The sequence below is a fragment of the Mobula hypostoma genome, chromosome 30 (genome assembly GCF_963921235.1).
Source record: "Mobula hypostoma chromosome 30, sMobHyp1.1, whole genome shotgun sequence".
In the NCBI taxonomy this organism is placed as follows: domain Eukaryota; kingdom Metazoa; phylum Chordata; class Chondrichthyes; order Myliobatiformes; family Myliobatidae; genus Mobula; species Mobula hypostoma.
Genome location: NC_086126.1, coordinates 13119429 through 13146753, shown reverse-complemented (window position 1 = coordinate 13146753; position 27325 = coordinate 13119429). Strand labels below are relative to the sequence as shown.

General features: G+C 46.5%; 1 protein-coding gene across 3 annotated transcripts in view; it reads left to right on the top strand.

Moving 5' to 3' along the window:
- The window catches only part of dnajc4 (DnaJ (Hsp40) homolog, subfamily C, member 4), a 274824-nt gene that overhangs the window by 99541 nt on the left and 147958 nt on the right, over positions 1–27325 (top strand). For all 3 annotated transcript variants that reach the window (XM_063036118.1, XM_063036121.1, XM_063036120.1), the window contains exon 4: positions 14174–14394. In XM_063036118.1, the coding sequence (XP_062892188.1) occupies positions 14174–14394 (221 nt within the window). The remainder of the gene's footprint in view (positions 1–14173; positions 14395–27325) is intronic.

The following is a 27325-nucleotide window of genomic DNA, read 5'->3' as shown; positions in this document are numbered from 1 at the left end:
AGAATCAATCAAAAACTATGCGCAAATGTGCAAAAGATGACAAATTGCGTACATAAAAAATAAATAATACTGAGAACATGAGTTGTAGAGTCTTTGAAAGTGAGTCCGTAGGAACCAGTTCAGTGTTGAGGTGAGTGAAGTTATCCACGCTGGTTCAGGAGCCTGATAACTGTTCCTGAATCTGGTGGTGTGGGACCTGAGGCTCCTGCCCCTCCTTCCCAGTGACAGCAGCGAGAAGAGAGCATGGCCTCGGTGGTCCCGAAGAGGCGTCTCGTCCCAAAAAATTGACCGTTCGTTCCCTAACCCCGCTGAGTCTCTCCAGCATTTTTGTGTTTGTTGCTGTAGATTTCCGGCATCGGCAGACTTGCTCATATTTATGATGAGCCGGATGGTGTGGGGGTCCTTGATGATGAATGATGCTTTCTCATGGCAGAGCTCCTTGTGGATGGGCTCAATGGCGGCTTGAGTACACCTCTGGCCTGAGTAGCTCTCCCAGCTGTTTCTTCACACACTGACTCAGGTGTTCTTCTGAGGTAAATTCTGGAATTCATTTAGAAACATAGAAAAACCTACAACACAATACAGGCCCTTTGGTCCTCAATGCTGTGGTGAACATGTGCATACTCTAGAAATTACCTCGAGTTACCCATAGCCCTCTATTTTTCTAAGCTCCATGTACCTATCTAGGAGTCTCTTAAAAGACCCTATCATATCCGCCTCCACCACTGTCGCTGGCAGCCCATTCCATGCGCTCACCACTCTCTGAGTTAAAAAACTTACCCCCGACATCTCCTCTGTACCTACTTCCAAGCACCTTAAAACTGTGCCCTCTCGTGCTAGCCATTTCAGCCCTGGGAAAAAGCCTCTGACTATCCACACAATCAATGCCTCTCATCATCTTATACACCTCTATCAGGTCACCTCTCATCCTCCGCTGCTCCAAGGAGAAAAGGCCGAGTTCACTCAACTTATTCTCATAAGACATATTCCCCAATCCAGGCAACATCCTTGTAAATCTCCTCTGCACCCTTTCTATAGTTACCACATCCTTTCTGTAGTGAACTGAGCACAGTACTCCAAGTGGGGTCTGACCAGGGTCCTATATAGCTATAACATTACCTCTCGGCTCCTAAACTCAATCCCATGGTTGATGAAAGCCAATGCACTGTATGATTTCTTAACCATAGAGTCAACCTGTGCAGCAGATTTGAGTGTTTTGAGTGTCCTATGGACTCGGACCCCAAGATCCCTCTGATCCTCCACATTGCCAAGAGTCTTACCATATTCTGCCATCATATTTGACCTACCAAAATGAACCACCTCACACTTATCTGGGTTGAACTCCATCTGCCACTTCTCAGCCCAGTTTTGCAACCTATCAATGTCCCACTGTAACCTCTGACAGCCCCCCACACTATCCACAACACCCCCAACCTCTGTGTCATCAGCAAGTTTACTAACCCATCCCATCCGGGTCATTTCAAAAAATTAGCTAAACTGCTCTGTGCCTAAAATAGCCCACTCCTGATGAAGGGTCTCGGCCGGAAACGTCGACCGTGTACTCTTCTCCACAGATGCTGCCTGGCCTGCTGAGTTCCTCCAGCATTCTGCGTGTGTTGCTTTGGATTTCCAGCATCAGCAGATTCTCTCTTGTTTGTGGTAGCCCTTGGAAATGTTCTCTTTTTGGCCGAGTTGATCTGCTATCTCCTCACCTGGTTTACTGTCACATTTTCTTCAGTAATTCCAAGAGCCCTAATGCTCTACAAATAGGAGCTGTTATCTCAAAATCCACACTCCGCTCTGCCCGAAAGATCAGATTAAAAAACAAAGGCTGATTTTGTAGGGGAGTGGGGGAGGGAATTAAAAATCTCTGGAATTCACTTCAAATCCCTCGGGCGATTTGAAGTATTCCAGGAGATAACCGGCTGTTGCCTCTGTGTGAATTAATATATTTGTTTTCCCATATTAATCAAATAGGGACCCGCAAGGCAGCAAAGTACACCCAGCCTTAGATTACTTCATCTGGTGTGTATCGGGAAGACACTATGTCTGATGGAGACCTAGGGATTTAATACTGCTGCCGTCATGATCAGCCAAGGTTATTACTATTGCGCGGAAATCAGGAGAGAAAAATTATGCCCTTGTTGGGTGGGTGTGCTCTTCGCATCGTCTCACCCCCCACAAGTAGCGGTGGTCAGCGCGACGGTACCTGCGGCCGCGGGGTTCAGTTCCCGCCGCTGCCCGTATGCTCTCTCACCGTGACCGCGTGGGTTTCCTCCCACAGTCCGGAGCCGTACCGGTTGGTCATTGTAAATCGTCCCATGATCAGGCTGGCGTTAAGTCAGGGGATTGCTGCGCGGCGCGGATCGAAGGCCCGATTCCGCGCTGTATCTCAATCAATCAATCAATAAAGAAATAAAGAACGTAAGCACGAGGAATTCTGCAGATGCTGGAAATTCAAGCAACACACATCAAAGTTGCTGGTGAACGCAAGGCAGCATCTCTAGGAAGAGGTACAGTCGACGTTTCGGGCCGAGACCCTTCGTCAGGACTAACTGAAGGAAGAGTTAGTAAGAGATTTGAAAGTGGGAGGGGGAGGGGGAGATCCAAAATGATAGGAGAAGACAGGAGGGGGAGGGATGGAGCCAAGAGCTGGACAGGTGATTGGCAAAAGGGATATGAGAGGATCATGGGACATGAGGCCCAGGGAGAAGGAAAATGGGGAGGGGGGGAAAAACCCAGAGGATGGGCAAGGGGTATAGTCAGAGGGACAGAGGGAGAAAAAGGAGAGAGAGAGAGAAAGAATGTGTGTATATAAATAAATAACGGATGGGGTACAAGGGGGAGGTGGGGCATTAGCAGAAGTTAGAGAAGTCAATGTTCATGCCATCAGGTTGGAGGCTACCCAGACGGAATATAAGGTGTTGTTGCTCCAACCTGAGTGTGGCTTCATCTTTACAGTAGAGGAGGCCGTGGATAGACATACCAGAATGGGAATGGGATGTGGAATTAAAATAAAGAACATCTTTCCAGCTTGAGATTGTTTAAAGTCATTTCCAGTACACAAGTGCGAAGGAAAGCAAAGTTATGTTACTCCAGATAGGATGCAGTGCAGTAAAACAAACACAATAAAGAACACAATAAATATAAATGCATAAGATAGTTTATATACATAGATTGATTGATGGTATTGTACATAAAGTGATACTGGGTACAGAAGTGTCTGTATATAAGACGACGCTGACAGGAAATGGTAAAGTAGTGGTAGTTGGGCGGGGGGGGGTTGTGGTTTGTGGAAGTGTTGATCAACCTTACTGCTTGGGCAAGGTAACGATTTCCGAGTCTGGTGGTCCCGGCGTGGATGCCAGGTAACCTCCTCCCTGATGGGAGTGGGACGAAACAATCCCACTCCCATCGGTCCTCTCCACGCACTTGATGTATGTACGCAGGGCAGTCTCTTTCTGTTTTGCCCGCCTGTGACTTTGAAATGAACATTTCACAATATCTTTTATCAGAGCCCTTTTGATCCACCCAAACAGTGAAATCAGATGGTGACTGTGATTATGTTCCAGAGATGCAGCCCCAGATTAGTCCCCAGCACATTGTTAAATACACTTGATTGGATCGTTAGCAGACGGGGAGATTGGTCCCAGCTCCCGCACCTGAATAAATTACGCAAATAGCAGATGCTGAATAACAATCATTTCCTCCGGTCTGCATGAGTGCCTTGGAAAAATGAAAAACGATGTCCCAGAGCGATTTCAAGGGACAGTAACTTTAAATTCCTGGGTGTCACTATCTCAGAGGGGCCTGTCCTACGCCCATCATATATACGTAATTGCAAAGAAAGCACAACAGCACCTCTTCTTCCTCTATTTCATCAAAAACTTTCACAAACTTCGATGGAGAGTGTATTGACTGGCTGCATTGCAGCCTGGCATGGGACCACCAGTGCCTTTGAACGGAAAATCCGACAGAAGGTAGTGAATTCAGCCCAGTCCATCACGACTAAAGCCCTCCCCACCATTGAGCACATCTACATGAAATGCTGTCGTAGGAAAGCAGCATCCATCATCAGAGATCCCCCCACCCAGGCTGTGCTCTCTTCTCGCTGCTGCCACCACGTAGAAGGTACAAGAGCCTCAGGACCTGCACCACCAGGTTCAGGAACAGTTACCACCCCTCAACAAAAGAGGATAACTACACTCATCTCTTGAAATCTTTCCACAACAAATGATCTCACTTTAAGGACTCTTTATCTCATTATCTCTTGTTTCGTTATCCATCTTGGGTACTGGCCTACAAAGTACCCAGGACATCTTCAGGGAGCGGTGTCTCAGAAAGGCAGCGTCCACTATTAAGAGCCTCCAGTACCCAAGGCATGCCCTTTTCTCACTGTTACCATCAGGTAGGAGGTACAGGAGCCTGAAGGCACACACTCAGCGATTCAGGAATAGCTTCTTCCCCTCTGCCATCTGATTCATAAATGGACATTGAACCCTTGGACACTACCTCACTTTTTTAATATATACTAATATATCTAGGTCAAGAGGACACGACTTCAGGATTGAAGGACATCCATTTAGAACAGAGATGTGGAGAAATTACTTTAGTCAGAGGGTGGTAAATCTGTGGAATTTGTTGCCGCGAGCAGCCGTGGGGGCCAAGTCATTGAGTATATTAAGGCAGAGATAGCTAGGTTCTTGATTAGCCAGGGCATCAAAGGGTATGGGGAGAAGGCAGGGGAGTGGGGATGACTGGAAGAATTGGATTAGCCATGAATGAATGGCGGAGGAGACTCGATGGGCTGAATGGCCTTTTTCTGCTCCTATATCTTATGGTCTTATATTATTTCTGTTTTTTGCATGACTTTTAATCTATTCAATATATGTATACTGTAATTGATTTACTTATTTATTTAATGTTTATTATTATTATTTATTTTGTTTTTTTTCCTATATTATGTATTGCATTGAACTGCTGTTGCTAAGTTAACAAATTTCTTGTCGCATGCCGGTGATAATAAACCTGATTCTGATTACTGCTATTTATTTATATTTGATTTGCCCAGTTCGTTGTCTTCTGTGCTCTGGTTGATCTTTCACTGATCCCGTTTTCAGTTACTATTCTATAGATTTGCTGAGTATGCCCGCAGGAAAATGAATCTCAGGGTTGTATGTGGTGACATGTGTATGTAGTCTGATAATAAAATTTACTTTGAACTTTGAAGTTAGCAGAGTAATCTGAAAAAGAAGAAAAGAAGTCCTGCTGGTTGTCGAGTGGGACGCTGTTACATCCCCAGCGCTCTGCGTTCAATTCCTGCCACTATTGCGTGACTAAGCAGGTTTCCTCTGCGTGCTCTGCTTTCCTCCCACACGCTGAAGTCGTGTGGGTTAAAGGGTTCATTGGTCACATGGGTGTGACTGGATGGCGTGGGCTCGTTGGGCCGGAAAAGGCCTGTTAATGTGCCGTATCTCTAAATAAATGAAATATAAACAATGATTAGCTTTACTTGTCACATCGAAACTTCGAAATGTGAGATGCTTCGTTTGCGTCGAACCAGATCACGGAGGAAGTCGCCTGGCTTCCGGTGCTAACTTAACAGGCCCACAACTTACTAACCCTGACCCGTTCTCTTTGGAACGTGGGAGGAAACCGGAGCACCCGGACGAAACCCACGTGGTCAAGGGGAGAAAGTACAGACTATGTCACCAAAGACACCCGCAGGTCTCTACACATGTGCTGTGAGAGCATCCAAACTGGCTGCGTCACCGTCTGGTATGGGGGGGCGGGGGTGGCGGCTGCATAGGATCGAAGTAAGCTGCAGAGAGTTGTAAAATTAGTCAGCTCCAACATGGGTACTGGTCTCCCCAGCATCCTGCTGCATGGTAGTGTAGTGGTGAGCATGGCACTTTACAGTATGGGCGCCCATACGGTAGGTAGACACACCCAGCCCTGAGACACCAGGCAAGGCCATTTGGTTCATTGGTCATTACCAATTGTCTCTCTGGTGCTTCCCTCCCCTGTCCTTTCCCCTTTTCCCAACCACGATTCCCCTCTTCCTGCCCCCTTCCCACTCTCAGTCCACAACAGAGACCCATATCAGAATCAGGTTTATCATCTCTCACACGCATAATATATGCCTTAGACTTTTGCACAGCACTGTACCTCTAACAAATCTCCCCTCATTCTCTTCCTAACTATAGGAAGGATATCAGTAAGATTGAAAGAGTGCAGAGAAGATTTACTAGGATGCTGCCGGGTCTTCAGGAGTTGAGTTACAGGAAAAGGTTGAACAGGTTAGGACTTTATTCCTTGGAGCGTAGAAGAATGAGGGGAGATTTGATAGAGGTTTACAAAATTCTGAGGGGTATAGACAGAGTAAATGCGAGTAAGCTCTTTCCACTTGGATTAGGAGAGATAAATACGAGAGGATATGGCTTTAGGGTGAAAGGGGAAAGGTTTAGGGGGCACTTCTTCACTCAGAGAGTGGTGGGAGTGTGGAACGAGCTGCCATCTGACGTGGTAAATGCGGGCTCACTTTTAAGCTTTAAGAATAAATTGGATAGATACATGGACGGGAGAGGGCTGGAGGGTTATAGACTGGGTGCAGCTCAATGGGACTAGCGGAATTAAGTTTCAGCACAGACTAGAAGGGCTGAGTGGCCTGTTTTCTGTGCTGTAGTGTTCTATGGTTCATTCTCCTACACTCCAGGGAATAAAGTCCTAAAGTAACTCAGGTCCTTCAGTCCCAGTAATTCCCTTCTAATACCCTTTTATATTTACTGTGTTTTTGAGTTTATTGGGTTACTTTTTCATGCCGCATTGGATTCCAAGGAACAAACATTTTGTTCCCCTTTATACTCGTGTGCTGAAAAACAACAATAACTATTTTTGAATCTTGAACAATCAGCACTTCCAGTTTGGTTCCTTGACCCGCCGAGCTCCCCCAGCAGTTTGATTTTTTCTTGCTCCAGATTTCTGCCTGTGCCATCTCTTGAGTCAATTCTATTTCAAGTTCTGTGTGTGGAGGAGACTGGGATGGAGGCTGAGATTCCAGTCGATCAGAATCAGAATCCGTATCGGGTTTAATATCATTGGCAAATGTTGTGAAATTTGCTGACTTTGCGGCAGGAGTACATCATAATAGAGAAAAAAAGCTGTGAATTATGGAAAGTGTATATATGTGTGTGTGTGTGTGTGTGTGTGTGTCTGTATGGTTAACTAAGCAGTGCAAAAACAGAAAGAAAAAAGTAGTGAGGTAGTGTTCATGGGTTCAATGTCCATTCAGAAATCAGATGGCAGAGGGGAAGAAGCTGTTCCTGAATCGTTGAGTGTGTGCCTTCAGGCTCCTGTACCTCCCCCCTGATGGTAGCAATGAGAAGAGGGCATGTCCTGGGTGGTGGGGGTCCTTAATGTCTATTTTTGAGACACTGCTCCTTGAAGATGTCCTGGACACTACGGAGGCCGGTGCCCATGATGGAGCTGACTGAGTTTACAACTCTCTGCAGCTTCTTTCAATCCTGTGCAGTAGTCCCCACCGCCATACCAGACGGTGAGGCAGTCAGGTGTATGCTTGAAGGGAGAGGTAAAGGGACTTGTTTTGCTGTTGTTGTTTTGTTGTTTGTTGTGTCTTCAGGGTCCTGGCTGTTCCTTTTCTCATAACTACCGTCAGAGGGGAGGTACAGGAGCCCGACGATACATACCCAGTGTTTTAGGAAAAGCTTCTTCCCCTCTACCACCAGATGTCGGAATGGACAATGAACCTATGAACACTACCTCACTATTTTTGCACTACTTACTTTACATATATATTTCTTGTTGTAATTTATGGTATATTTTATGCATTGAACAGTGCTGCTGTGATGAGAGGCCTAGGTGAGGATGGTCAGGACCCAAGTGCTGGAGTATCCGAGACTAGGATTGAGACACAATTCTGAGACTGAGACGAGGACAGGGTCCTTGACTAGATGCTAGACGAGACCAGACGAGAATCCCGATGAGATAGAAATCCTGAACGCAGTCGCAGACTGAACCGAAGTTGAGCTGGCGACGGAGCGCCGAGCCTCAGTTGAGGTGCTCTTTAAATATCCAGATCTTGGCGCCGAAATGTGGCCGCCAATTAGCGGAGCGGGCCCGAATCTTTAAAGGGACTACGCCAGTTAGCCACGCTCCGGAGGGTCGGAGCGTCTACACCCCCGGACGGAGGCTGGCGCGGTCGGGTGCAAACCGTAACAACGCCTGCGGTAACGTCAGTGATAGTAAACCCGATTCTGGTCGAGCGCTGCGTTGTTCCGCCAAGCCCTGTGGGTGTGCTAGAACGTGAGGTGACACTTGTCAGCCCAGGTCGTGGAGGGTTGTTAGACGACGCATTTCACTGCATGTTCTGGCGTGCACGTGAGGAATAAATCTGAATCTCAAAGGAGGAAAGATTGCAAGGTCCTCGCTGATTTTTGGGAACCTATGCTCCTTTACAGTCAATGAAGCTGGAGAATTCGGGATGGTTTCAAAATCCTCCAGTGCATGCATTATAGAAAGGATGTGGAAAATCTGCTCCGTTCAGTGCAGGTTGACACTTCCGTTTAATCCTGGATAATAGACTAAGTTTGTGCAGCTTCAGAGCTGTGTGTCAGACATAGCTACAAGCAGCACTAGGGCCCCACTGGGGGCTGTACTGGCTCCCTTCCTGTTTACCCTGTGTACCTCGGACTTTAGATACAACACTGAGTCATGTCGTCTGCAGAAATTATCTGATGACTCAGCAATAGTTGGGTGTATAAGGGGGAAACGGGAAGATGAACACAGGGCCCTGGTGGAGGACTTTGTCAAATGGTACAAGCTGAATCATCTGCAACTCAGCATCAGTAAGACAAAGGAAATGGTAATGGACGTTAGGAGGACTTGAGGGGAGCACCAACACAGAGGCTGTGTACAAAAAGGGCCAGAGTTGCCTCTACTTCCTGAGGAGACTGAGGCCCTCTGGAGTACGCAGGCCTCTCCTTCACATGTTCTACCAGTCTGTTGTCGCCAGTACAATCTTCTACGCGGTGGTGTGCTGGGGCAATGGCATCAACACGGGTGATGCCAACAGGCTCAATAAACTGATTAGAAAGGAGTCAAACTGGACACACTGGAGGCTGTGGTAGAACAAAGGACCCTACGGAAAATCCTGGCAATTCCGGACAATGTTTCTCACCCTCTGCATGCCACCTTGGCCGAACAGAGGAGCACTTTTAGTGACAGACTGAGACAACTGCACTGCTCCAAAGCGGTCGTTCCTACACTTGGCCAATAGGCTCTATAATGAGTCAACCTATAGCCTGGGAAGTGGTGAACCCCGCCCCCGCCCCCCACGTTAGACTGTTTGAGCTAACTTATTTTTTATTCTTTCTTACTTCTCTACTAATATTTGTATATCTGTGCACTTGTAATGTTACTGAAACACTGCAATTTCCTTTGGGATCAGTAAAGTATCTATCTACCTATCCATTAATTATAATAAGAAATATGTGTTAAAAAACAGTGTTCCTGGGTTCATGGACTCTTCAGCAGACTGACCGTGGAGGGGGAGAAGCTGTTAATAAAAGTCTGAGTGTGGGTCTTCAGGCTCCTGTACCTCCTCCCTGATGGTAGCAATTAGGATGTAAGCAGAGAGGCGTAGTAAGGCCTTGGTCAATCCACACTTGATGGGCTGTTTTGTGCTCCTTATCTAAGAAGAGATGTGCTGGCATTGGAGAGGATCCAGAGGAGGTTCACGAGAACGATTCCGGGAACGAAAGGATTGACGTTTGAGAGGCATTTGATGGCTCTGACCCTGTACTCGCTGGAGTTTAGAAGACTGAGGGGAGACCTCACTAAAAGTTACTGAATATTGATAGGCCTAGGTAGTGGGCATGGAGAGGATGATTCCTCTGGTGGGCGAGTCTAGGACAGAGGGCACATTGCCAGAATAGAGGACTGTCCATTTAGAAAAGAGATGAGAAGGGATTTCTTTAGCCAGAGGGTGGTGAATCTATGGAATTCATTGCCACAGACGGCTGTGGATGCCAAGTCATTGGATGTATTTAAAGCAGAAGCTGATAGGTTCTTGGTTAGCAGGGGTGTCAAAGGTTACGGGGAAAAGGCGGGCAAATGGGGTTGAGGGGGTATTGAAACAGACGGGATGGAATGGAGCGGACTCGATGGGCTGAGTGGCCTAATTCTGCTCCTACGCCTTATAGTCTTATGATCAGTCTTTGGCTGTGTGTTAAGTAGGTTAGTATTGCTGGCTGAACTTGCACAATGCAGATCCACTGTCGAACCCGGCAAAATAAGATCCAGCTCCTTCCGAGCAGCTAGCTGTCCTCCGGTGTGCCAGAATGCTTACTGGATTTTGGCTGGGGCGCAGTTTTGCTTTCCATCCCTCAGGGGTTCAGTGAGGCACCAATAACCTTCTGCATTTTAGGAAATTTTTGCAGCTGGTACGTCCAAACGGGAAAGAAGCGTTTCCATTGTTTTGACATATTAAGTGTTGAACATAATGTTTATGAGCCAGCAATGGAGTGATTGATGTGACGGATAAGTTTTTTTTGGATTTAATGTTGTGTCAGTCATTGTGTGAGGGCTCCAACTGTGTGTAAATAAGAAGGAATTTTAATTTGAGGACTGAGAGATATTGAGCACTTGCAGATTGGTGCCATACTCTGTTGTAGAAACGACCAGCCTGTGCTCGCTGTTACAATATTCAATGCTAAAAAATTTTCTTTGCTTACCATAGTCTTATCCTTATCTTTGCAACCTCCTCCAGTCTACAGACCTCTGAGCTCTTGGTGCTTCTCCAATTCTGGCCTCCTGGTTTGTCTCAGACTGCCATTGTGACTGATGCCTTCAAATGCTGCAGCTCTCTCGCTGTCTGGAAGGTTTGCCTCGCTGTCCTAATCTCTTCGCAAATATTGTACAAGACGCTGGAGAGGCCTAACTTGGAGCATTGTGTGGCGTTTTGGTCACCTACCTACAGGAAAAATGTAAACAAGTTTGAAAGAGTGCAGAGAAAATGGCCAGGTCTGGAGGTCCTGAGTTATAAAGAAAGACTGAATAGGTTAGGACTGTCTTTTTTAGAATGTAGAAGATTGAGAGAAGATTTGGCAGAGGTATACAAAATTATGAGGGGTATAGATAGGGTAAATGCAGGCAGGCTTTTTCCACTGATGCAACGCACATCAAAGTTGCTGGTGAACGCAGCAGGCCAGGCAGCATCTCTAGGAAGAGGTACAGTCGACGTTTCGGGCCGAGACCCTTTGTCAGGACTAACTGAAGGAAGAGTGAGTAAGAGATTTGAAAGTGGGAGGGGGAGGGCGAGATCCAAAAAGATAGGAGAAGACAGGAGGGGGAGGGATGGAGCCAAGAGCTGGACAGGTGATTGGCAAAAGGGGTATGAGAGATCATGGGACAGGAGGCCCAGGGAGAAGGAAAAGGGGGAGGAGGGGAAAAACCCAGAGGATGGGCAAGGGGTATAGTCAGAGGGACAGAGGGAGAAAAAGGAGAGAGGAAGAATGTGTGTATATAAATATTAAGCCACGCTCAGGTTGGACGAACAACACCTTATATTCCGTCTGGGTAGCCTCCAACCTGATGGCATGAACATTGACTTCTCTAACTTCCGCCTATGCCCCACCTCCCCCTCGTCCCCCATCTGTTATTTATTTATATACACACATTCTTTCTCTCTCTCTCCTTTTTCTCCCTCTGTCCCTCTGACTATACCCCTTGCCCATCCTCTGGGTTCTCCCGCCCCCCTTTTCCTTCTCCCTGGGCCTCCTGTCCCATGATCCTCTCATATCCCTTTTGCCAATTCACTGTCCAGCTCTTGGCTCCATCCCTCCCCCTCCTGTCTTCTCCTATCATTTCAGATCTCCCCCTCCCCCTCCCACTTTCAAATCTCTTACTAACTCTTCCTTCAGTTAGTCCTGACAAAGGGTCTCGGCCCGAAACGTCGACTGCACCTCTTCCTAGAGATGTTGCCTGGCCTGCTGTGTTCACCAGCAACTTTGATGTATGTGGCTCGAATTTCCAGCATCTGCAGACTTCTTCGTGTTTACGTTTTTCCACTGATGTTTGGTGGGATGACAACTGGAGGTCACGGGTTAAGGTTGAAAGGTGAGAAGGGGGGGACATGAGGGTAAAATTCTTCACTCAGTGGGTGGTGAGAGTGTGTAACGAGCTGCCAGCACAAGTGGTGCATGCGAGCTCGACTTCAACGTTTAAGGGAAGTTTGGATAGGTACGTGGATGGTCGGGGTATGGGGGCCTATGGTCCCGGTGCAGGTCGATGGGAGTAGGCAGTTCAAATGTTTTTTTTGTGGCATGGACTAGATGGGCTGAAGGGCCTGTTTCTGTGCTGTACTTTTCTAAGACTATGTTCACTCAGGAGGCCTCAGATGCTGTAACCTGCAGCAAAGCATACATCTTTGACCAAGATTTTGGTCATTTCTCCTAAAATCCCTTTTTGTGATTAGATGTCAAACACTTCCGCTAGCTTTCTATAAAAAATGATCAATATAGCATACTTCTCTCTCCCAGCACATCTGGCAGATGGGGGGCGGGGGGTATGTCTACAACGGTAGTTAAAACCGCCCAAATCATCACAAGGCGATTTGGTGTTTCACCTAAAACGTGTGCAAATTACTACAGCTATACCGTGGATAATATTCCAACTGGCTGCAGCATCTTCTGGTCTTGGGAGGGGGTGGGCGACTACTGCACAGGATCAAAGTAAGCTGCAGAGAGTTGTAAGCTTAGTCAGCTCCATCAGATCCAGGGTTATTATCACCGACATGTGTGGTGAAGTTTGTTAATAATATGGAAAGAAAAGCAATAAGTAAGTAAATCCATTAAAGTAAATATGTCTGTTAAATAGTTGGATTAAAGATAGTGCGAAACAGAAATAATATGCAAAAAAAAGTCGGGTAGTGTTCACGGATTCAATGTCTATTCAGAAATCGCATGGCAGAGGGGAAGAAGCTGTTCCTGAAATGTTGAATGTGTCACTTCAGGTTTCTTTACCTCCTCCCTGATGGTGGGATTGAGTTTTGGAGCCGAGAGGTAACGTTGCAGGTATACAGGACCCTGGTCAGACCCCACTTGGAGAACTGTGCTCAGTTCTGGTCGCCTCAGTACAGGAAGGACGTGGAAACCATGGAAAGGGTGCAGAGGAGACTTACAAGGATGTTGCCTGGATTGGGGAGCGTGCCTTATGAGAATAGGTTGAGTGAACTCAGCCTTTTCTCCTTAGAGCGACAGAGGATGAGAGGTGACCTGATAGATGTGTACAAGATGATGAGAGGCATTGATCGTGTGGAGAGTCAAAGGCTTTTTCCCCAGGGCTGAAATGGCTAGCATGAGAGGGCACAGCTTTAAGGTGCTGGGGAGCAGGTACATAGGAGATGTCAGGGGTAAGTTTTTTACTCAGAGAGTGGTGAGTCTGTGGAATGGGCTGCCGGCGACAGTGGTGGAGGTGGAAACGATAGGGTCTTTTAAGAGACTCCTGGTTAGGTACATGGGAGCTTAGAAAAATAAAGGGTTATGGGTAACCCTAGGTCTTTTCTAAGGTAAGGACATGTTCGGCACAGCTTTGTGGGCCGAAGGGCGTGTATTGTGCTGTAAGTTTTCTATGTTTCTATGTAACAATGGAAAGAGGGCACAACCTGGGTGATCGGAGTCCTTAATATACTGGACGTTGCCTTTCTGAGGCAGCGCTCCTTGAAGATGTCTTGATACTACGGAGGCTAGTGCCCAGGATGAGGCTGATTAACTTTACAACTTTCTGTAGCTTCTTTCAGTCCTGTGAAGTAGCCCCCCGCCCCCCCATACCAGCACTAGCCTCCATATATATGTTGGTGAGACAGGTTAATGGGTGGAAGTCTTGATCACCTGATAGCTTGGCGGGAAGTAACAGAGTCTCATAGGATTACATTTATGTTTATAATTATTGTGTTCGTTATGCTTATTGTGCTTTTAATTCTGTATCAGATCCAGAGTAACAATCACTTCGTTCTCCTTTACACTCGTGTACTGAAGAATGGCAGTGAGCAACCTTGAATCTTGAGTTGGCTGTTTTTATTTCGGATTTCTAGCATCTCTTGGGGCTTCCTGTGTTGAATTCATTGTGTGAAATATCCCCTCTCCCCCACTTGCAGCTCCATCCAGACATCGACCTGGCCAACCCCAACCTGCACGCCCAGTTCGTACGGCTGAACGAAGCGTACAGCGTGCTGAGCAAGTTCAGCAGTCGCGCGGAGTACGACGCAAAGCTGAGGATGCAACGGCGCGCCCCCTTTGGAGAACCGTTCGATCCGCGGGCGCACAGCAGCAAGGACGACCCGTTCTTCTACCATGTCAACCCAACCTCAAGCTACGGGTAAGATGTCTAATTATCATGGTTCAAACTTCACCATCCTCTGGGAGAGACAGGAGATAGATAGGGCAGGTGAAATATATACTATTTGGCTCCTAACATCAGCTCACTTACACTCAGGTATAGGAGCTACCTAATAAAGTGTATTCCGTATGCTCATGGTCTTCTGCTGCTGTAGCCCGTCCACTTGAAGGTTTGACGTGTTGTGCCTTCAGAGATGCCCTTCTGCCACCACTGTTGTAACAAGTGGCTATTTGAACCAGTCTGGCTATTCTCTGACCTCTCTCTCATTAACGGGGCTTTCTCACCCACAGAACTGCCGCCGCTCACTGGATCTTTTTTGTTTCTCGCACCATCCTCTGTAAACCCTAGAGACTGTTGTGCGTGAAAATCCCAGGAGATCAGCAGATACTCAAACCACCCCGTCTGGCACCAACAATCATTCCACGGTCGAAGTCACTCAGATCACATTTCTTCCCCCATTCTGATGTTTGGTCTGAGCAGCAACTGAACCTCTTGACCATGTCTGCATGCTTTTATGCTTTGAGTTGCTGCCACATGATCGGCTGATTAGATAGTTGCATTAACCAGCAGGTGTACCTAATAAAGCAGCCAATGAGTGGCTCTAAAGTCAAAATTTAACTGTTTGAAGAAGGATGGGAGAGTCTAGGACCAGAGGTCACAGCCTCTGAATAGGGGAACAACCCTTAGAGTCTATAAAAGGGAGTAAATCAAAAGCTCGTCCTGACATAGTTGCTGAGATTCTCTAAGTGCTGTTTAGAGTAGGGAAGGTGGGTTGTGCAGTTAGATTTTCATGGATACCTGGGCATGCTGGGGTGGAGGGAAATGAAATTGTGGATGGCATTGCAAAGTCTTCGTTACAGAGCAGGCAAGTAGAAATTAGAGTTCCCCTAGGCAGAGCAGAATTGAGAAGTAGGATTAAAAAAGGTATAGAGAAGAAGTGGCAGGAGGGTTGGAAAAATGAATTAAGGGGCAGGCATTATTTTTCTAGTCACCCACTAGTTAAAAAGGTCTCAGACTGCTACCTTTTAAGTCGTAGCGATATGGTGAAATTTACAAGACTTAGGTTGGGGCATTGTGGGCTAAATTATGATTTAAGGAGAATAGGAAAACATCCTACTGGATTATGTGACTGTGGTAGTCCAGAGGCAGTCCAGCATGTTTTGCTGAGCTGTAATCGATACAAAATTGAAAGAAGCATGCTGTTCAAGAGGCTATCTGGCTTAAATTTATTTTGGTTTTCTATTAAATCTTTGTTTGGCCATCAAGAGAATCAACATCTGATTGAAGAGTCTATTATTCAGTTTATACGTGAGACTAGGTTGTATTTGAGAATTTGAGCTCCTTGAAGTTCTATAATCCTGCGGAGGGCTGTAATACGCCTAGATGCATCTAAACAGCCGGAAATAGAAGAAGAAGAACAACAACAACCCTTTAGAACAGTGATTAGGAAGAATTTCTTTATCCAGAGAAGGGTGAATCTGTGGCATTCATTGCCACAGACAGTTATATCAGTATACCTGATAAAGTGGCCACTGATTTGGGTGCAAACCGCTGCTCACTGAGACATCGCTGTCCCTGTGGTTCAGCCAGCCCTCTTGCCCCTCCAACACTGTGGGTTCAAGTCTCATTCCGGGATTTTGAACGTGCACGATTTTCTGTACCGGGAAGGGCGGCGCTGTAGCGTAGCGGTTAGCACAGAGTTTTACAGAGCCACCCGGCCATCACCCATCGGGGTTCAATTCCCACCGCTGCCTGTAAGGAGTTTGTATGCTCTCCTTGTGACTGCGTGGGTTCCCTCCGGGTGCCCTGCTTTCCTCCCTCATTACAAAGACGTACCGGTTAAGGTTAGTGAATTGCAGACGTGCGCCGGAAGCGTAGCGACACTTGCGGGCTGCCCTGCGCAATCCTCGCTGGTTTGTCTTGGTGCAAACGACGCATTTCACTCCATGTACCTGACAGATAAAGTTAATCCTTTAATCTGTGCCAGTATGGCACGCCCACAGTTTACTCACCCTAACCTGTATGTCGTTGGAATGTGGGAGGAAACCGGAGCACCCGGAGGAAACCCACACGGTCACAGGGAAAAGGTACAAATTCCTGTCGGGCAGCGGCAGAACTCGAACCCTGATCGCAATCTTGGCACTGTAAGGATGTGGTCAAGACGTTCAGTTATCGTTCAGACCATAAGATACAGGAGCAGAATTAGGCCATTCGGCCCATCGAGTCTGCTTTGCCATTTCATCATGGCTGATCCATTTTCCATCTCAGCCCCCAATCTCCTGCCTTCTGCCTGTATCCCTTCCTGCCCTGAGTAGTCAGGTGCCCCCCGTCAACCTCTGCCTTAAAAATAACCAATGATTTTGCCTCCACAGCCGCCTGTGGCAACAAATTCCACAGACTCACCACTCTTGGACTAAAGAAATTCCTCGTCGTCTCCGTTCTAAAAGTACGCCCCTCTATTCTGAGGCCAAGTTCCCTGGCCCCACCATAGGAAACATCCCCTCCACATCCACTCTATCGAGGCCTTTCAATATTCAATGGTTTACAATGAGGTCACCCCTCATTCTCATGAATTCCAGTGAGTACTGGCCCAGAGCCGTCAAACGCTCTTCACGTGACAAGCCTTTCAATCCTTGGTGATGTTGGATATTTCGACCAGACGTCAGAACGGGGAAGAAATGCGATCTAAGTGTCTTTGATGGTGGAGTGATTGCTGGTGTCAGACGGGGTGGTTTGAGTATCTCGGACACTGGGATTTTCACACATTCTCTAGGGTTTACAGAGAATGGTGCGAGAAACAAAAGAAATCCAGTGAATGGCAGTTGTGTGGGCGAAAGCGCCTTGTTAACGAGAGAGGCCAGAGGAGAATGGCCAGCTTGGCTCAAGGTGACAAGAACTCAGATAACCATGCAACAGTGGTGTGCAGAAGAGCATCTCTGAACGCACACCATGAAGCACCTTGAAGTGGATGGGCCACAGCAGCGAAGACCACAGATATACACGTTTTTAGGTACAGGAGGTACAGGCCACTGAGTGCATATTTCACAAAACTTAATGACTCACAGCTTGTGCTCTCTCAGAGCCCGTTCCAACTTGACTACATTATGTTCTGTTTTCGTAAGCCCAGCGTGATCACTTTGCTGTTGTTTTAACCTGTCCTTTCACTCCTTTACTGAAGACGGGGATTTTCAGTGGATGTTTACATTCTTGTGGGGACCGAAGGGATGGAAGCCTCTCCAGCACTAAGTGATTCCCATGCTAATGGCCGGCCACTAATAGCGTAATTACCAGGCGTCGAAAACAAAATATCCCCAGCTCGTTTGCGGCTGAGCTGAAAGCAATTCCAGTGATCCATCGCTGACCAGAAGTGCTTGCGTGTTTGTTTAGGTGGCCGTCTATGAGATAGGTCATTATGCCGCAGGAATGCATCTGCGTCTTGGCCAAGTTGTCCCATCAGACTCTGCGTGCTGCGTATTGGGCTTTGTTAAGATGAGACTGGTTTGAAACCCTTCGCCCTAAATCACAACAGCTTGGAATCCCAAGCTTTAAATTGGAACTCCTTGCTTCAGTAGATGATAGGGGGTGACTTGAGCGTGACCTTTTCGATCGTAATGCTGTTCAGCAGGGTGGATGAAGAGGAAATGCTCTTCTGGCTTGAGATAGCGCTATTGAAGTCAAGCAACAGCTCCCTGGTAGTCCAAAAGGCAAGAAATACGACTAAGTTCTTTAATAATAACACTTTTTCTGTGGTAAATTGTGGTAAGCTATCACTGCAAACGATGAAGAGGCGAGCAAAGGTGCCCCACTGTATGATAAGCTCGAGACTGAGGCTTTGGGCCCACTCTGGTTGCTCTGGGGATTTGGGTCCCTGGACTCAATTTAGTTCAGAATGCTGTTGTTTGCATGATTTGTGTTTTTCTTCCCCTTTCTCTGCACATTGGGAGTTGGTCTTTTTTTTAAGTCAGATTCTTTCCTGTTTCTTGCTTTGTGGCTGCCTGGATGCAGTCGAATCTCGAAGTTTTATAATTTGTATGTTCTTTGAGAATAAATGTACTTTGAATCCTTGAATCAGTCCCGCAAGATTTCACCTTTGGAGGTAACCAAAACTACTACCTCCTGTACCTAATAAAGTGGCCACTGAGTGTATGTTCATGGTCTTCTGCTACTGTAGCCCATCCACTTCAAGGTTTGACATGTTGTGCATTCAGAGATGCTCTTCTGCACACCACTGTTGTAACGTGTGGTTATTTGAGTTACTGTCACCTTCCTGTCAACTTGAACTAGTCTGGCCATTCACCTCTGACTTCTCTCATTAACAAGGCATTTTCACCCACAGACCTGCCGCTCACTGGATTTTTTTTTGTTTCTCGCACCATCCTCTGTAAACTCTAGAGACTGTTGTGTGTGAAAATCCCCGAGGATCAGCAGTTTCTGAGATACTCAAACCACCCCGTCTGGCACCAAAAATCATTCCATGGTCAAGTCATCTCTTTCCCACTCTGAAGTTTGATCTGAACAACTACTGAACCTCTTGACCATGTCGGCGTGCTTTTATACATTGAGTTGCTGCCACATGATTGGCTGATTAGATATTTGCATTAACGAGCAGGTGTACTTAATAACGTGACCACCAGCTAGATAAGATTGTCACTAATCTATCCAGTGGGGAATATGGGAGGAAGCTGACATGGATTGAAAAAAGACAGAAACCAAAGGTACCTAAAAAAAGTTAAAGACTACAGAGGGAAGTTCGAAGACCAGTGTTGGCAAGTCCGGAGGTAGAGGCCTGAAGGTCAAGTCTGCGAGTCTGGGCCACGTACTGGAGGGTAGAAGCCTGATGTCTACAAGTCACATTTAATAGAGCTATTAGGGAGGGCCTAAGCTAATTTGGCAGGGGGATGGGAACTGGAGTAATAGAGTTGAGGAAGGGAAAACAGAAATAAATCAAAAATAGTGTGCAACAGAGATTATAGAAAGAATAGGCTTAATCACAGCCAGTGGCATGAGTTATAGGGCAACAGAGGCGTGGTGCAGTTAAAGCAGAAAGCAAGAAATACTGGACTGAAAGTGTTATATTTGAATGCACGTAGCATGATTGATCATTGATTGCGGATCAATGCACAGGGCATTGATCATGTGGATAGTCAGAGGCTTTTTCCCAGGGCTTAAATGGCTGACACGAGAGGGCACAGTTTTAAGGTGCTTGGAAGTAGGTGGAGTGGAGATGTTAGGGATAAGTTTTCTATGCAGACAGTGGTGAGTGCGTGGAATGGGCTGCCAGCGACGGTGGTGGAGGCGGATATGATGGGGTCTTTTAAGGGACTCCTGGGTAAGTACATGGAGCTTAGAAAAATAGAGGGCTAAGGGTAACCCTAGGTAATTTCTAAAGTAACTACATGTTCAGCACAGCATTGTGGGCCAAAGGGCCTGTATTGTGCTGTAGGTTTTCTATGTTTCTATAAGGAATAAAATGGACGATCTTGAAATTCAGCTACATATTGGCAAATATGATGCTGTGGCCATCTCTGAAATTTGGCTAAAGGATGGCTGCCATTGGGAGCTGAACGTCCAAGGATATACAGTGTATAGGAAAGATAGGTTAGTAGGCAGAAGGAGTGGTGTGGTTCTGTGTATAAGAAATAATATTAAATCATTCGAAAGAGATGACATAAGATTGGAAGGTGTAGAGTCTCTATGTGTTGAGTTAAGAAATGGCAAGGGTAAAAGGACCCTAATCGCAGTTGTATACAGGCCTCCAAACAGCAGCCAGGATATGGATTATAAATTACAGCAGGAGATAGAAAAGATGTGTCAGAAATGTCATGATAATCGTTGGGGATTTTGACATGAAAGCAGATTGGGAAAACCAGGTCAGTACTGGACCTCAAGAGAGAGAATTTGTAGAATGTCTGCGAGATGGCTGTTTAGAATAGCTTGTTGTTGAGCCCACTAGGGGATCGACTGTGCTGGATTGGGTGTTGTGCAATGATCTGGAGGTGATAAGAGAGCTTAAGGTTAAGGAACCCTTAGGGTACAGTGATTACAATATGATCGAGTTCACATTGAAATTTGAAAGGGAAAAATAAAATCCAATGTGTTGGTATTTCAGTGGAATTAAGGAAATTACAATGGCATGAGAAGTTGACTGGAAAGGGACATTTGCAGGAAGGACAGTAGAGCAGCAATGGCTGGAGTTTCTGTGAAAAATGAGGGAAGTGCAAGACAGGTATATTCCAAATAAGAAGAATTTTTCAAAGGGAAGAAGGACACTACAGTGGCTGACAAGTGAAGTCAGAGCCAGAGTAAAAGCAAAAGAGAGGGCATACAAGGAAGCCAGAGCCAGTGGGAAGATAGAGGATTGGGAAGCTTTTAAAAACTTGCAGAAGGAAACTAATAAAGTCATTAGGAAGGAAAAGATGAATCGTGAAAGGAAGCTGGCGACTAATATCAAAGAAGATACTAAAAAATTTTAAGTATATAAAGGGTAAAAGAGAGTCGAGGGTAGATATTGGACCAATACAAAATGACGCTGGAGATATTGTAATGAGAGATGCAGAGATGGCAGAGGAACTGAATGCGTATTTTGCATCAGTCTTCACAGTGGAAGACATCTGCAATATACCAGACATTCAAGAGTGTTAGGGAAGTGAAGTTTGTGCAGTGAAAATTATGACTAAGAAGGTGCTCAGGAAGCTTAATGGTCTGATGGTGGATAAATCTTCTGGACCCGATGGAATGCACCCTCGGGTTCTGAAGGAAATAGCTGGTGAGATTGTGGAGACGTTAACAATGATTTTTCAAGAATCGATATATTCTGGCATTGTACCAGATGATTGGAAAATTGCAAATGTTACTCCGCTATTTAACAAGGGTGGGAGGCAGCAAAAAGGGAACTATAGACCTGTTAGCCTGACACCAGTGGTTGGGAAGTTGTTGGAATCAATTGTTAGGGATGAGATTACGGAGTACCTGGAGGCACATGACAAGGTAGGCCAAAGCCAGCATGGTTTCCTGAAAGGAAAATCCTGCCTGACAAACCAAATGCAATTCTTTGAGGAAATTACAAGCAGAGTAGACAAAGGAGATGCAGTAGACGTGGTGTACTTGGATTTTCAGAAGGCCTTTGACAAGGTGCCGCGCATGAGACTGCTTAGCAAGATAAAAGCCCATGGAATTACAGGGAAATTACTATCCTGGGTGGAGCATTGGCTGGTCAGCAGAAAACAGAGAGTGGGAATAAAGGGATCCTATTCTGGCTGGCTGCCGGTTACCAGTGGAATTCCACAGGGGTTGGTGTTGGGACCACTGCTTTTTATGATGTATGTTAATGATTTGGACTACGGTATTAATGGATTCGTGGCTAAATTTGCCGATGATACAAAGATAGGCGGAGGAGTGGGTAGTGTTGAGGAAACAGAGAGCCTGCAGAGAGACTTAGATAGTTTAGGGGAATGGGCAAAGAAGTGGCAAATGAAATACAATGTTGGAAAGTGTATGGTCATGCACTTTGGTGGAAGAAATAAAGGGGCAGACTATTATTTAGATGGGGAGTGAATCCAAAATGCAGAGATGCAAAGGGACTTGGGAGTCCTTGTGCAGGATACCCTAAAGGTTAACCTCGATGTTGAGTTGGTTGTGAAGAAGGCGAATGTAATGTTGGCATTCATTTCTGGAGGTATAGAATATAAGAGCAGAGATGTGATGTTGAGGCTCTATAAGGCACTCGTGTGCAGTTTTGGGCCCCTTATTTTAGAAAGGATATACTGACATTGGAGAGGATTCAGAAAAGATTCACAAGAATGATTCCAGGAATGAAAGGGTTACTGTATGAGGAACATCTGGCAGCTCTTGGGCTGTATTCCCTGGAGTTCAGGAGAATGAGGGGGGATCTCATAGAAACATTCCGAATGTCAAAAGGCCTGAACAGATGAGAAATGTCAAAGTTATTTCCCATGGTAGGGGAGTCTAGGACAAGAGGGCATGACTTCAGGATTGAAGGACGTCCTTTTAGAACAGAGATGCGGAGAAATTACTTTAGTCAGAGGGGGGTAAATCTGTGTGTAACTGTCACTTTGGCTAGTGGCTTAATATAGGGAGTGATAGCCCCCGGCCCGGCCAAATTTAAGAAATCTCGTTTGGATGGATGCTGCGCGATCTGTCCCCTGTTACAAATCAATACTCCGAAATAACAAACAGTATACAATATGTGATTAAACGATTAAGCTTTGTAATTCTTACTTTGGCTATATGGTTAGTAAAGAAAATGAAAAAAAAAGAAAAAGGGCCCATTCTCATGAAACAGTCTATTGTGCAATGTTGGAGCTCACTGATAAGTCGACCGTCCGCCATCGACCTCCTCCGATCATCGCTGACCTTTGGACCCTCGCTCCATCCACTCCGTCCGGCGGCCTACCAACTCTCTCCATTCGCATCTTCTCTCCTCATCTCTCCCTGGCAAAAGACCACAATAATCTCTCTTCTAGACTCACAAGAAAGAACAACAGCAATCCAAATCCCCCGTTACCTCTAGTCATAACCCAAACATGGCTGCTACAGAGAAACCATTACATTATCAGTGAAACCTTACAGCATCTTGCATGTGGAATTTGTTGCCACGAGTGTCTGTGGAGGCCAAGCCATTGGGTTTATTTAAGGCAGAGATAGATAGGTTCTTGATTAGCCAGGGCGTCAAAGGGTATGGGGAGAAGGCAGGGGAGTGGGGATGACTGGAAGAATTGGATCAGCCCATGACTGAATGGAGTAGCAGTCTCGATGGGCCGAATGGACTACTTCTGCTCCTATATCTTATGGTCTTATGGAGTCTGAGAGTCTTGGGGTCAAGGACTGGAGGCCCGGAGGTGGCCTGTCGTGGGGTTGAAGCCTCCATGCGTGCATGCGTGCGTGTGTGTGAAAGAGTGGGTGAGAAAGGGCCTTGTTCTGCTCTTGTTATTTTTGCAGCTTGTGTTGTTCTGATGAGCGTGGCGGACATGCTACGTTGCCACCGGGACGGGAAGCGACGCTTGCGGGCTGTCCCCAGCATGTCCTTGGTCGTTGACGCAAACGGCCCATTTCACTGTGTGTTTCGATGTACGCACGATAAATAAATCTGAATCTGAGTATCCGGCTCCCGTAAGGAGTGATTGTGGTGAAATGAAGAGGAGCGGGAGGTGGTCCTGGTAGAGCAGAATCTTCAATGTAGATCGATGGAGTAGGATGTCCCATCCAACAAGCTAAATGCTTTGTGCAGATTTACAAGCGAAGCTGTTAACTACCTGCCTCTTTAGACCATTTGCCCCCAATCCTGTCCACGCTAGCCAGCTGCCTCATAGAACCATTTGCCCCCAGTGCGGTCCATGCTAACTACCTGATGTTCGAGAGGCTTGTTGGATATTGGGAAACTTCTGCCTGTTATGCGCTGGCGTTGAAGGTCCTCCATCTCCGGTGTGTTCAGGGCTTCCTGCATCATGTCAGTTGCTCTTTTTCACTATTGTCAGTCATGCAGGTCCTGGGTTGAGACTCAGGAGTACCATCGCAAACAGATGTGGAAGGAGCCTTCATTGCTGTTTCCAGAACAATTTTGTTTTACCGTCAGGGTTGTTAGCCCTGAGCTGAACCCTCGAACCTGGAGGACCGGTGGACCACTCTTACTCCGGCCTCTACCTTTTGACCTGCTTGGCTTGGGTGACCCTACCAAGAGCCAAAGCATAAAGCCCTGACTCCAGCCAGCAGAGCTCTCTGGGTCATCGAGGCAGGCAAGCCCCCAAACCCAACGACTAGGTTTTGGTCCTCTTGGAGGTGGATATTGGGAAGCTGGGTGAATTTCCTGAAGGGCGGAGACACTGGGGGGCTATCGATAGCAGTCGGCGGCGGCGACAAAGCCCAACACACACTTTTGATAAAATGATCCAGTCTCTTGTCTATTTGGATTTGGCAGCCTCACGTTGCCTGGGCATTTCTGCCTGTGTCAGTGCGGTCTCTGCTCCCAAAGGTCAGAAGCCATTTGGTTGGGTGAATGCACTCGGTGTACAAGCTGTAGAGAGAAAAAAAAACATTTTGAAAAATGAGCCTCAGTGAGTCTCGCTCTCTCTGCTGGTGGAGGCCAGGCGTTTATAGGAGTCAATAAACCCTGGTTCATTTACCTGTTGCGCAGTGCCTGCCACTGGCAGCAGAAACCAGAAGGGAGTGAGGCATGTGTAGAATTTAGAGCCTCTGTGTGATCCTTTTGGCATTCTGTTTTTAAGTCATAGGCTGTATTTCACACAGGCAATTGCACTCTGATACTTCAGCGGCAGTGTACGAGGAGGCAGTCACACACTCGTGGGGAGCCGTGGCAGCTAAGAAAATGTGCAATGGGGTGCAGAGAGTTTTGATCTGTGATCTTGCATGAATTTGACTGGGCTGAGTCAGAGTTAACTGTCTCAGAGCCCACCACCCAGGCCATGCTCTCTTCTCGCTGCTGCCATCGGGAAGGAGGTACAGGACCCTCAGGTCCCACACCACCAGGTTCAGGAACGGTTACAACCCTTCAGTCATCCTGAACCAGGATGGATAACTTCACTCACCTCAACACAAAAGGTTTTTTTACAAGTCATGTTCTCTGTATTATGCGACAAATGTAACAAATAAACTTAATTTTCAATCTAATATTCTCAAAGATTATGGTAAGGCACTTGAACCAGCATGGATAAATTGACTCACCTCAACACTGAACTCACTCCACAGCCGAAAGACACACTTTCAAGGACTCTAGGGTCATAGAGAAGTACAGCACAGAAACAGGCCCTTCGGCCCATCTAGTCCGTGCCAAAACCATTTAAGATGCCTATTCCCATTAACCTGCACTGGGATCCCTCTATACCGACCCCCCCCCCCATCTATGTAGCTATTCAAACTTCTCCTAAACATCGAATTCGAGCTCGCGTGCGCCACTTGTGCTGGCAGCTCGTTCCCCACTCTCACCAGCCGCTGAGTGAAGAAGTTTCCCCTCATGTTCCCCTTAAACTTTTCACCTTTCACCCTTAACCCGTGACCCACCCACCCTCAGTGGAAAAAGCCTGCTTGCATTTACCCTGTCTATGCCCCTCATAATTCTGTATACCTCTGTCAAATCTCCTCTCAATCTTCTACGTACCAAGGAATGCAGTCCTAACCAATTCAATCTTTCTTTATAACTCAGGTCCCCCAGACCCGGCAATGTCCTTGTAAATTTTCTCTGTACTCTTTCAACCTTATTTACATCTTTCCTGTAGGTAGGTGACCAAAACTGCTCACAATACTCCAAATTCGGCCTCACCAACGTCTTGTAGAACTTTAACATAACATCCCATCTCCTGTACTCAATACTTTGATTTATAAAGGCCAATTATCAATCAGGGCAATACTTTTTTATTTTATCGTGATGATATTTACCAGAGGACACTAAAGCAGGAAAGTAATACAGTCCAATTCCTGTCCAATCCTAGAATCCATCATGAACTGTTAAGTCGCCTACTCCCATCAACCCACATCTGGACCATCGCCCTCCAAACCCCTCTCATCCATGTACTTATCCAAACTTACTCACACGTTATAAAGACCCTAGAGAAGCTGGTCCTGGCTCACCTTCGACCCCTGGTCAGATAAGCCCTCGATCCCCTGTAGCCTGCCCACCAGGAACTCGTTGGAGTTGATGATGCTGTCATCTACCTGCTGAACAGAGCCTACTCCCACTTAGATAAGCAGGGCAGCACTGTGAGGATCAAGTTTTCTTGATTTCTTGAGTGCCTGGCTTCTGGGGGAAGAGCTCCGTTCGATGCAGGTTGGCACTTCCATTGTATCCTGGATAATGGACTATCAGACTGGCAGACCACCACAATTTGTGCGGCTTCAGAGCTGTGTGTCAGACATGGCTATAAACAGTTCTGGGACCCACAAGGGACTGAATTGGCTTCATAAGAATATAAGAAATAGGAGCAGGAGTCGGCCATCTGGCCCGTCGAGCCTGTTCCACCATTCAATAAGATCATGGCTGATCTGACCATGGACTCATCTCCATCTACCTGCCTTTTCCCCAGAACCCTTAATTCCCCTACTATGCAAAAATCTATCCAACCTCGTCTTAAATATTGAGGTAGCCTCCACTGCTTCATTGGGCAGAGAATTCTACCCATTCACCATCGTCTGGGAAAAGCAGTTCCTACTCACCTCCATCCTAAATTAGCTCCCCCAAATCTTGAGGCTATGTCCCCTAGTTCTAGTCTCACCTACCAGTGGAAACAACTTTCCTGCCTCTATCTTGTCTATCCCTTTCATAATTTTATTATGTTTCTATAAGATCTACTCTCATTCTTCAGTGAGTACAGTCCCAGACGACTCAATCTCTCCTCATAGTTTTATCCCCTCATCTCTGGAATCAACCTGGTGAACCTCCTCTGCACTGCCTCCAAAGCCAGTATATCCTTCCTCAAGTATGGAGACCAGACTACACACAGTACTCCAGGTGCGGCCTCACCAGTACCCTGCACAGTTGCAGCATAACCTCCCTGCTCTTAAATTCAATCCCTCTAGCAACGAAGGCCAACCTTCCATTTGCCTTCTTGATAGCCTGCTGCACCTGCAAACCAACCTTTTGTGATTCAGGCACAAGCACTCCCACATCCTTTTGCACAACATCATGCTGCAGTTTTTACCATTTAAATAATTATCTGCTCTTTCATTTTTCCTTCCAAAGTGGATGACCTCGCACTTACCAACATTATACTCCATCTGCCAGACCCTTGCCCACTCACTTAACCTATCTCTCTGCAGACTCTCCGTATCTTCTGTACAAATTGCTTTTCCACTCAATTTAGTATCATCAGCAAAATTAGATACATGACGCTCAGTCCCCGCTTCCAGCAGATTGTTAATGTGTAACGTGAACATTTGTGGG